The sequence below is a fragment of the Otolemur garnettii genome, unplaced genomic scaffold (assembly GCF_000181295.1).
Source record: "Otolemur garnettii isolate 467f Iridium unplaced genomic scaffold, OtoGar3 scaffold00002, whole genome shotgun sequence".
Classification (NCBI taxonomy): domain Eukaryota; kingdom Metazoa; phylum Chordata; class Mammalia; order Primates; family Galagidae; genus Otolemur; species Otolemur garnettii.
The window spans coordinates 50,412,534-50,424,781 of record NW_003852397.1 but is presented as its reverse complement, the minus strand read 5'-3'; the positions used below and the strand labels follow the sequence as shown (position 1 = coordinate 50,424,781).

Here is a 12,248-nt window from a genome sequence, read left to right as displayed (position 1 = left end):
GAACCTGCCAACTTAGGTGTATGTGGCTGGCGCCTTAGCCACTTGGGCCACAGGCGCCGAGCCCATCTGTGTGTTCTTAAAGATGTATAGAACTGGACTAAGATCCCAGGGTTAGCTTTCTTGTTTTTATCTTGTCACAGACCTTAGTGGTTTTATACAAACCACTTAGGAGCCTTTCTCTAAAAGGAAGGAATTGAATTGAATTATGTCTTGAAAGTCTTTTTCATAGTGTAACTCTAGATACCACCTACATGTAACTAGATTTGAGTGATAATGTTTAGTTGGGGTGTGTTTAGGTTATCATCATTGTAGGTCTTTTTTTTTATGTCCTTTTATGTTAAAAATGAAGAAATTCATTTTAAATTTTAGATAGAGTTCCAAAAGGAACATAGGCTCTGTTAACGTAATTCTTAAATATATGATCTGTATATTTGAATAGTAGTGTAAAGTATTTTAATTTTCTTTTGTGACCACATATACTGTGGAAAAGTAAAGCTTTCAAACACACAATAAATACAATTTATATTTAATACTGATCACCAACTCTGGTTTTATGATAACTGAATTCAGTAAAGGATCTCATATTTTAACACTTTTAAACTGATGGTTTTAACTCAAAATGATACGTAATAAAAAAAATTAGAATATTCAGGATACCAGTTCATCAGTTTTACATCTTGTAAAATGGTTTACATCTTGTACAATGCTAAGAGAATAAAATAACGGCTGTGTTTCAACCCTTTTTCATGTTTCACTGTCCAAATTCCAGCCTGTGATAGATTGATTTGTTTGTTCAAAAAATTCTTATTCAGAGCCTATAGAGTTAAAAAGCTCTGTTCTGGATGCCCAAATATTTGTAGAATAGTCATATTTAATATTTTTTATATATTTTTATACAAATATTTAGGGAAGATTGCTGACACTTCTAAATGTTTATTATGGTCTTGCCACAAGGGCTTTTTCCTTATTTTACTTTATCTTCTCACTAGCTATGTGGGCTATGGGCCTGGGATCCCTCCATATGTACAGCTGAAGAAACTTTATAATTCAGAGAAATTTTCTGTTCTTATATAATTAATAACTGGTAGGGCTAGAAATAAAATCTTGTTCTATTTGACTCTAAGAGAGTATATTAAAAAGAGATTCTAATGCAAAAAATTATTCATTATTTATATATAACAGCTATAATACTAATTTTATGTAATGTGAGTTTTTTTTGGTTTTGTTCATATTTTGTAAAATTAGTTTTTTTGTAAAATTAGTTTTTAATATTGAGGTAAGCTCCTATTGGTGCCAACATTTGATTTTCTTTTTGGAGTTACTCAAGAATGGAGTATTTTTTTTTCCTATTATTGTTATGTGATTGTTAACATACACACAAAACACTCAAACAATTTAAATTATAAGTAAATAGAAATGGTTATGACTAGGACCCACATTATTTAGATTATTTAAATCCAAATTTCACTACTTGCTGTTTGTTTGGACAAGTTATTTTATCTCTCTGGGCCGCCTTTATCAAATAGGCCTACTCTATTTAGGATTGTTGTGAGGATTAAATAAGATAATTTCGGTGCTTAGTTCTTAGTAATATCTAGATTCTAACATATATTAATGGTTTACTATTTGTCTTCTGCCTTTCAGAAGTTATCAAAAGCAGAGTCCCATAAGGATCAATCTTATAAATGTTGATAAAGTCCTCTACTGACACATTGAAGTAAGATAAAAAGAATTTATATAGTTTCCACTGATGAATATCTCTTGTCTCATGATTAGGCTTATGATTTTTAGGGTGAGGGCCCTGCTTTTTACACAGTCATTTCCTTGATTAAGGTTAAGATTTTTGGATAGCGTCATTTTTTTGATATAGTCAGCTCTTCACTCAAGTCATTTTCTGGCAGAAGAGTATAATTTCTTTTTTCCTAAAGTGTTATTGACTATTATTACTTTAGTTTTGGTTATTACATTATGGACAATATATTGGCACCAAATCACATACACATTTAATAATATGTATAGAAATAAACCAGAGAAATATTTCTTTCTTGATCTAATTTCTTCCTCCTTCCCTTGTTTAAACTAGACGTAGGCCTCCATTGCCTCAGAGATGGAAGGCAATTTGTATTCTTATCTTCAGGGAATACTTCCCAAGACCTCCCGTGGATACCTAAAACCTTGGATAATATCAAACCCTACATATGCTATATTTTTATGATCTGGTAACTGAAATGGCTTTTAAGTGACTAACAGGTGGGTAGTGTAAACAGCATAGATATGCTGGACAAAGGGATCAGTCATTTCCCAAGTGGGAAGGAGTGGGATGGCACAGATTGCATAATGCTACTCAAAGTAGCACACAATTTAAAAACATTTTTTATTTTAGAATTTTCTGTTTAATATTTGTGGGCTGTAGTTGGCCATGGAAAATGGAAACCATAGAAAGTGAAACTGCAGATAAGGCGGTACTACTGTATAGCTGTAAAGTCAAAAAGAAACAAAAGAAGTGGTATTGCTTTTGAACATGTGGGGTGATAGTGATGATAGCAATCATAGATGACATATTATAGAGTTTACTCTGTGTTTGTCACTCTATAAGTTGTTTACGTGTATTACCGTAGAATTTTCAATAATCCTCTGAGGTGAGTACCGCTGCCAGTGTTTATGGGAGGAGATAACAAAGAGTAGTTAAGTAACGTGTGGTACTGGTAATTTAAAGGATTACAGAAAGATAATTTTTTTGGATTAATTTTCATTAAATCATAACATTGTACATTGATACATTTATGGGGTACAGGGTACTGCTTCGATATACAATATGAAATGTTTACATTGAACTAAGTAACACATCCATCACAATTATACTCATTTCTTAATAGTTTTGAAATGTACCATTGTGTCATGCACATTAAGTGAGGTCCCCCCAAATACCCTCCCTCCTTCCATATTCCCCCTCCCCTCCCCTCTCTCTCCTCTTCCCTTCTAATTTCTGGACTATAGTTATGTTTTGCCATTCAGATGAGTGTGTAGGTGGTTATATATTGATTTCATAGTAGTATTGATTACATTGGATACTTTTTTTTCCATTTTTGAGATACTTTACTAAGAAGAATATGATCCAGATCCATCCAGGTAAACATAAAAGATGTGAAAGATAATTTTGACTATGCAATATTTTTTCCCTATGAACTGACTTTAGAACTTATTCCCTCTGAATTCTACTTTCCTTTAGCCCCACCCCATCTATTTATATCTCCAAGTAGAATAATGTTTAGTTTTGTCCTTTTTCAACCATTGTTATAGGTGGAGATCATACCATATGTATTCTTTTAAAATTTACTTCTCAATTATTTTCGAGTGTACTCATCAATAAAGAACTTAAAACAATTCCATTACCTCATATGTTCATTTATGAAAATAATTACTATATGTGATTTTGTAAAATACAGTTTCTAATGGAGTTGAGTTATAAACATTTACTGTTTTCTGCCTCCCTATCTTTAGTTATTGTAGCTTTAATAGACAGAATGGGAGATACCAAAGACAAGGTTCGAGATGAAGCTCAAACTCTCATATTGAAGTTAATGGATCAAGTAGCACAACCTATGGTATGTCTACATTTTAAAATTCAAATTTTGCTAATTAATGATTAATTATTTTATCAGGAAAGATAGATGGTAATCACAACAAGTCAGTAAAGCTGCATAGGGCATAAAAGCTGAATTTTTTTTTTTTTTTTGCGACAGAGCCTCAAGCTATCCCCCTGGGCAGAGTGCCGTGGCATTACAGCTCACAGCAACCTCCAACTCCTGGGCTCAAGCGAGTCTCTTGCCTCTGCCTCCCAAGTAGCTGGGACCACAGGCGCCCGCCACAACGCCCGGCTATTTTTTGGTTGCAGTCGTCATTGTTGTTTTGGCGGGTCTGGGCTGGGGATTCGACCCCGCCACCTTAGGTGTACGTGGCTGGCACCTTAGCCGGTTGAGCTATAGGCGCCAAGCCAAAAGCTGAATTTTTAAACAATGATTGTTGCTCATGCTTTAAAGAATTTGAAATTTAAAGTAGTGTCCATATTTGATTTTCTTTTTCTTATATTCTGCTCTAATGGTTTTCTTTAAAAAGCTAACTCAGGTTTAAGTGTTTTCACAATATACTGATTATATTATACTTTAGGATTTTCTGGTTTTCTTTATTTGAAAATTATGAAAATTATAAAATATTGGAACCCGTATCTCAGTGGTTAGGGTGCTGGCCACATACAGCGGGGCTGGCAGGTTTGAATCCAGCCCAGGCCTGCTAAACAACAATGACAACTATAACAACAACAACAAACATAGCTGGGTATTGTGCCGGGCACCTGTAGTCCCAGATACTTGGGAGGCTGAGGCAAGAGAATCGCTTAAGCCCGAGAGTTTGATATTGCTGTGAGCTGTGATGCCATCGCACATCAGCATAGTGAGACTCTGTCTCAAAAAAATTATATATATTTTACTAAAAAATCCAAAAAGTTTTGATTTATTAAGTAAACTGTTATACCTCAGAAGTAAATCTTTTATTAATAATATGATGGATATCTGTTGACATTTGTTTATTGGTTTACACTGTGCTTTCTATTCATAAATATAAATATTTATATAGAATAGAGTTCCGGAGGTGGTATCACTGAATCAGGATATTTACATTTAACATTTTTTTGTAAATTCTTAAACTTACTTTTCTGAAAATTTGGCAAGGACGGAGGGGAGTAGGGTCTTGGTGTGTGCCACACTTTTGGGGGACAAGACATGATTGTAAGAGGGACCTAGCAAATGCAATCAGTGTAATCTGGTTTCTTGCACCCTCAATGAATCCCCAACAATCAGGAAAAAAAAAAAAGAAAGAAAGAAAAAAAGAAATTTTGCAATTAGTAAAACTGAACACAGATTCCAGATACAATACCGAGTACGAAAGAGAGGTGAATGCCTATATGTTTAGAAAAATAAGGCTGGATTCTTGTTACAGTAAATCCAAATAAGTGTTTTAGATAATTTGTCTAGGTTTATCTATGCTTTTTCCAAAAGATAATTATAATAGGTAGCCATACAATGACTTGCCCAAATATGTTTCTATATTTGGATCCAATATTTTTAAGAGGAGAGAAGCCTGAATTATAAAATATTGGAAAAAGTATGTTGCATGTGACAGTCTGTTATTAGTTGCTAGGCAATATTGGACCTCTTAAATAAATGCTTACTGTATTTGGGTGGCACCCATAGCCCAGTGGGAAGATTGCTGGTCACATACACCAAGGCTGGCGGGTTTGAACCTGGCCCTGGCCAGCTAAAACAACAATGACAACTGCAACAACAAAAAAATAGCCAAGCATTGTGGCAGGCGCCTATAGTCCCAGCTAGTTGGGAGGCTGAGGCAAGAGAATTGCTTAAGCCCAAGAGTTTGAGGTTACTGTGAGCTGTGACGCTACAGCACTCTGCTGAGGGTGATAAAGTGAGACTCTGTCCCCTCCCTCCCCCCAAAATACTTACTGGATTTGTAATGGTAGCATTGTTAGTGAAGGCTTCTTAAGTATAGAAGAAATCCTGTGTCCTTAGACATTCTAAGACTTAGATGATGAATATGATTCTTCTGTGAAGAATTTCAATCTAAAGTGAAAAATATATAAAGACCTTAAATGATTAAGATATTAAAAATGGGTGAGAGCAACTGTGGTGTAAATTTGGCTTACAAAAACTTGTAAGTAGTAGACAAGTACATAGTCTGATGAAAATACTGTTACCAATAAGGTTGGTAATATGTTTGGCAAGACATTAAAGACTATAAGATGAATAATATCATTTTTTGTTATGTTTACTTTTCTTTCAAATAGTACATTTGGGAACAGTTGGCTTCTGGTTTTAAGCACAAGAATTTTCGATCTCGAGAAGGCGTGTGTTTGTGTCTTATTGAAACCTTAAACATGTAAGTTTTAATGATTACTGAAAAGAGCCTTCTTATATTTTTTATTTCTATAAAACAAAATCCATTTTACATGGTCAAAGAAAGCTATGGAAATAAAGTTTAAATAGTTATTAAAGCCCAAAAGTTTTTATTTGATACCTTTACTATTGTTTATCTGTTATTATCTTTCATGTTATTTATATTACCAGTTAGTAACAAGAAGTATTTTTCTTTTTACCTTCAGTATGTTAACAGTAGTCATCTGTAATAGATGGTCACAGAGCTGATCTGCTGCTGCTAATTTAGGATCTATTTCTGCTATGGATCCAAAACTTGAAGTTGTTTTTAATGCAATGGTATTTCATATATGTTAGCCATTTCTCATCCTCCACCCTCCATCTTTTACCACTTGGCCCTAGGCTTTCTAGAGCAACAGTATGGGTAGGTATTAAAAGCCTATACTGACAAGACTCTCCAGGTAACTAGACAGTGGGTATGGAGTTCTGACTGCATAGACGCCACAGGCCTAGAACTCTGATTGGAAGAAATGTAACCTGGATTTTTTTTTAGTCTTGTTCTAGATGATTTTTTCAGGTTTTGTACAATATGATTTGTACAATATGATAGGTAATACATAGTAGCTTTCAGCTTTTTCTGTATGATTACTTCCTTTTCTTAACTATACTTTTATTCATTTTCTTTTGCCTTTCTGAGGTCCTTTCTGCCACCGAGAGCTTGTAAGTGCACTCAGTCTGCACACCTTCTGTGGTTTTTGGCTCTCCTGTCATTTGCTTTCAACCTATGACCTCATTAAAATACTAATAAATATAAAGATCTTTTAATTTGTTTCATTGGCATGCAAATTTATTTGAGACCTGGAGTCTTTTAAAAAAATTCCTCTTACAAAAATAATAAAAGCTCTGATTTTCCTACGTAATTGATTACTAGATTTAAGAGTGCCATTGGTTGAATATTTTGATCTGTTACATCTTTGTTGATAGTTTTCACTGTCAGTAATGATTATTCAAGTTTACATATTTCACATTGTTTAGGGGTTTTTTTTGCTGTGTTTCATATCCTTCATTTTGTAATGATGTGTGTTTATCTTGACCATATTTGTCATATTCATACAGACAAGAAGAAGGTATGAAGATATTTCATATACGTTTGATTAAAACCAAATTCTCTTTTTTTTCCTCAAATTAGTTTTGGGGCTCAGCCACTAGTCATCAGCAAGTTGGTACCACATTTGTGTGTCCTATTTGGAGATTCTAACAGTCAGGTAAAAATTTATTTTGTTCAATCATTGCCTAATTTTTTTTGCCATCCTTTCTTTTCTAGTGCTCTTACTGTGTTTTACAAAAAGAAGAGAAAGGGTTGGGAAGATGAAATCAATATTTTACCTCATTAAAAAAAGTTACACCTAAATTTTTAAAAACATATATTCCTATAGTTTGCTTAAGTTTATCAGTTGTTTGTCTAATTTTAAGGAGAGCTGGGACTTAATGGCTAGTTCTTTAGTTTAAGAAATTGAGTAATAAAGAACCTGGATTCCCTTCTGTAGTTCTCCCCCTAATTACGGGGACAGGCTATCAGTTGCATTTCTTTATTCCTAAATATGGAGGCATAACAACAGTTTGTAATAGTCATACCTCCATTTAATAGGGAAGATTTGAGTCAGTGGTCTATCACTTATTTGAAACTTTTTCACCAGAGCTGCTTATATTATAGGCACATTATGGGAATGTATACTGGATCTTATCCCTCCTGGTGAATTTGATTATTGGCTATTATCTTTTTGGAGCATTTGGAATGACCCTGGGTGAGGTTTGCTTTTCTTTCAGATCCTAGCTGCCTATTAAGAGGTGTGTAGAGAGTTCTGCTTCTTCATTCACTGTTGGGCAGTGAGCTGTGCAAAGGAACTTGAGCTGTCTTCCAAATTCCTGTCTTCAGGCCACATTCTTTTTCTTTTAACTGTGGTAAAATATGGTTAACATAAAATTTGCATTCCAACCATTTTTAAGTGTACAGTTCAGTGGCATGCACATCATTCCTCCCTCTCCTCAGCTCCTAGAGACTACCATTCTATTTTCTGTCTCTATGAATTTGACCACTCTGGGTACCTCATAGAAGTGGAGCTATATACTATTTGCCTTTTTGTGTCTGATTTATTTTATTTAGCATAATGTCTAAAAAGAATTATCTATATTGCAGCATGTGCCTGAACTACTTTTCTTTTTAAGGTTGAATAATATCCCATTATACACATATAACACATTTTATTTATCCATTCATCTGTAGATGGACATTTGCGTTGTTTACACCTTTTGGCTATGGTGAAAAATGCAGCTGTGAATATTGCTATAAAAATATCTAATTGAGTTCAGGCCATATTCTCAAAAGGCAGTTTTATTTCAGGGAATTATAGTAACAACTTGTACTACTATAATTATTGGCAGTTGTTTACATACTCTTACTACAATATATTTTTAAAAAGTCAAATTAGTAACTTTTATTTACAAGTTTCTTAGATTTCTGTAAAACCTTTTACTAGTTTTCTCTAGAGGTTTCTTGGTAGGTTCTCTTGGATTTTTGCTGATGACAAGCCTTAGAGGCATTAAAACCAACCTAGAGCGTCAGGTTGGTCTGCTAGCATAATGTTACCTTGAGATAAAGTGTTTTGTGGTATCATATATAAGTTTCTTAAAAAGTTCCGAATTCTTTGACAGGTGAGAGATGCTGCAATATTGGCTGTAGTGGAGATTTATAGACATGTGGGAGAGAAAGTGAGGGCAGATCTTTGTAAGAGAGGAATTCCTCCTGCTAGGTAAGTGCTGCTAAATTTGTTTATTTTTTCAACACTTTTTAATGTTTTAAAATTCAAAAGATAAAAGGATATATAACTTATCACCATTTTAAAACTTCTTAAGATCCTATAATTTTTGGTTACTGTTTTATTATATATTCATTTATTATATTTTCATTACTATATAATTATATACTATCATCAAGTGATAATAGTTACTATTTGGAATATGCTTGAGTAAGAAGTCACTAAAAATAGTAATCAATTCATTAAAGCCATACTTTTAAAGTACATACTATTGAAAGTTACTCTTCAAGTTATTGGGTAACAGAAAGCTGAGTAAGAATCAGTTGCTACTCTTAAAACCTATTGAAATGAAAAGAAAATCAGGAATATCTGTGTAGTATGGTATTAGTCAGATAAGTAAAGACCCTGTTGATAAAGTTCTAGAGTGTATCAGAAATTTTTTCATAGGTACTGTTATTCTGTATTACTTATCAGAGTTTATATTTATATTAAAGATACTCTAATTAAATTTTCTTTCTTTTTCTTTGATCTCCATTTTAAGGGAATTCACTAAAAGAATTTTTTTCCTTAACTTTTTAATATGGTATTAGTATTAAAAAATACTAAAATAGGTAGAATAATATAATGACCTTTCATATACCTAGTACCCACTTTCAACAATTATTAGCTTGTGGTCAGTTTTATATGTTGTACGCTGGCCTATTTACCTTCATGTTGTGTTATTTTGAAGCAACTCTAACTCAGTGAAACATTTCATCTGTAAATATTTTCATGTATTTCTAAAATTTTGGAAAAGTTATTTTCAGTCACAATCCCAATACCAGCATCGTATCATAAATTTTTTTTCAAATAATTCTGTAATACCAGATATCTAGTCCAGGTTCAAATTTCCATTTACTGCATAAATATAGTATTTGTCTTAGTTTGTTTTGTGTTGCTGTGAAGGAATAATTGAGACTGGGTGATTTATAAAGAAATGAAGTTGGCTCGGCGCCTATAGCTCAACCAGCTAAGGCGCCAGCCACATACACCTAAGGTGGCGGGTTCGAATCCCCAGCCCGGACCTGCCAAACAACAATGATGGCTGCAACCAAAAGAAATAGCCGGGCATTGTGGTGGGCGCCTGTGGTCCCAGCTACTTGGGAGGCGGAGGCAAGAGACTCGCTTGAGCCCAGGAGTTGGAGGTTGCTGTGAGCTGTAAAGCCTTAGCACTCTACCCAGGGGGATAGCCTGAGGCTCTGTCTCAAAAAAAAAAAAAAAAAAAGAAATTGATTTTTTTTTGTTTCTCATTCTGTAGGATGTACAAGAAGCATGGCACTGGTGTCTGGTGTGCTTCTTGTAAGGGCTGCAGGCTGTTTCCTCTTAGGGAGGAAAGTGAAGGGTGGGTAGATAGCGTGTACAGAGATCACCTGGTGAGAGAGGAAGCACGAGAGCAAGAAGGGAAGTGCCAAGTGCCAGTCTCTCACTCTCTCTTTTTTTAAGAGACAGGGTCTCTGTCTTTTAGGCTGGAATGCAGTAACATGATCATGGCTCACTGTAGCCTCTAAGGACTCCCTGGCTCAAGTGATCCTGCCACCTCATCCATCCAAGTAGCTGGGATTATAGGCTTATACCACTATGACTGGCTAATTTTTTTCTTCATTTTTCAGAGATGGGTTCTCACTATGGTGCTCAGGCTGGTCTCAAACTCCTGGCCTCAAATAATCTTCCTGCTTCAGCCTCCTGAGTAGGTGGGATTATATGGGTGAATCACCATGCTTGCTTCTTCTTTTTTAGCAACTAGCACTTATGGAAACTAATAAAGAGAGAACTCCCTCCTCTGTCCCCCCTACTCCTAGAGGGCATTAATGTGTTCATCTCTGCCTTCATGACCCGACTCCTCCCATTAGCCCCCACCTTAACATTGGGTATCAAATTTCAGCATAAGGTTTGGAGGGGACACATATCCAAACTATACCAATAGGTATGTGTTTTCAGTAGTTTGAATTAGGATCCAAATAAGTCTTTATGTTACAATTAGTTGGTATGATTTGTAAGTCTTTTTAAATATTTATGTACCCCAGCACTCTTTTATTCTTGGTGTTTTATTTGTTGAATAAGCCTGTAATTTATTCTGTTTCCCTCATTATGAATTTGTTCTTTTCCTGTGGTGTGGTTTAATTTTTTTTTTTTTTCCTCATCATATCCTATAAATTTGTAGTTGGATCTAGAGATTTCATCAGGTATTTGGGAAGTCAGGAAGAGCAAGACTACTTCATGGGTGGTGGTGTGTTCTATTACTATGAATGTCGTCATATCTGGTGTCTCTCTCACCTTGTAGATGTTTTCTAGTACCATTTATTTTCTGATAATAAGGTTATCCAGTAAGCATGCTTTTTGTTGATTTGCTCATCTATTCATTTTCTACTTCCAGAGCTAACACAAATTTCATTTGAGAAAATTGTACACTATTTTATATGGATGAAAGAAGTGGTGTTAACATATATATTTGTGTGAGTGTGTACATCTGTGTATATATTGAAATTATTTTATTTTTCTCTTGAGTAGACTTTTAGAGTAGTTTTAGATTGCTCTAAAAATTTGGTAGAGATTTCCTATGTACTCTCTGTCCCCACATACACATAGTATCTCTCATTCTCAATATCCCTTACCTGAGTGGTGTATTGATGAACCCACATTGATATATCATTATCACCAAAGACCATAGTTTGCATTAGGGTTGACTCTTGATTTTGTACATTTTATGACCATAGTTTACATTAGGGTTGACTTTTGGTTTTATACATTTTATGGGTTTGGACAGATGGATAATGACATGTATTACCATTATAGTATCATACAGAATAATGTATGATTATTGCCTTTTTTTCTTTTTTTTGAGACAGAGTCTCAAGCTGTTGCCCTGGGTAGAATGCTGTGGCATCACAGCTCACAATAACCTTAAACTCTTGGGTTTAAACAATTCTCTTGCCTCAGCTTCCCAAGCAGCTGGGACTACAGGTGCCTACCACAATGCCTGGCTATTTTTTGTTGTTGTTGTTGTTGCAGTTGTTGTTGTTTTAGCTGGCCTGGGCCAGGTTTGAACCCGTCAGCCTCAGTATTATGTGGCCAGCACCCAACCCACTGAGCTATAGGTGCTGCCTTGTTTCACTGCTTTACCTATTCATCCTTTTCTCTGGTCTACCCCTGGTAACAACTGATCTTTTTACTATCTTCATAGTTTCTTTGTTTGGTTGGGTTTTTTTTTTTGTTTTGTTTTGAGATAGGGTCTCATTCTGTTGCCTAGGCTAGAGTGAAATAGCATTATAATAGCTCACTGCAACTGCAAACTCCTAGGCTTAAATGATCCTCTTGCCTCAGCTACCTGAGTACTTGGCACTATAGGTACATACCACCACACCTAGCTAATTTTTAAATTATTTGTGGAGACAGGTTTGCTATGATGCCCACGTTGGTGTCAAATGATCTTCCCTTCAGGGTCTTCCAG

At 34.8% G+C, this 12,248-nt stretch overlaps 1 protein-coding gene across 6 annotated transcripts in view; it reads left to right on the top strand.

Annotated features, from left to right (window-relative positions):
- The window catches only part of CLASP2 (cytoplasmic linker associated protein 2), a 216,714-nt gene that overhangs the window by 20,161 nt on the left and 184,305 nt on the right, over positions 1-12,248 (top strand). For all 6 annotated transcript variants that reach the window (XM_023513932.1, XM_023513941.1, XM_023513940.1 and 3 more), the window contains exons 3-6: positions 3,502-3,605; positions 5,858-5,949; positions 7,135-7,210; positions 8,658-8,755. In XM_023513932.1, coding sequence (XP_023369700.1) covers positions 3,502-3,605; positions 5,858-5,949; positions 7,135-7,210; positions 8,658-8,755 — 370 coding nt within the window. The remainder of the gene's footprint in view (positions 1-3,501; positions 3,606-5,857; positions 5,950-7,134; positions 7,211-8,657; positions 8,756-12,248) is intronic.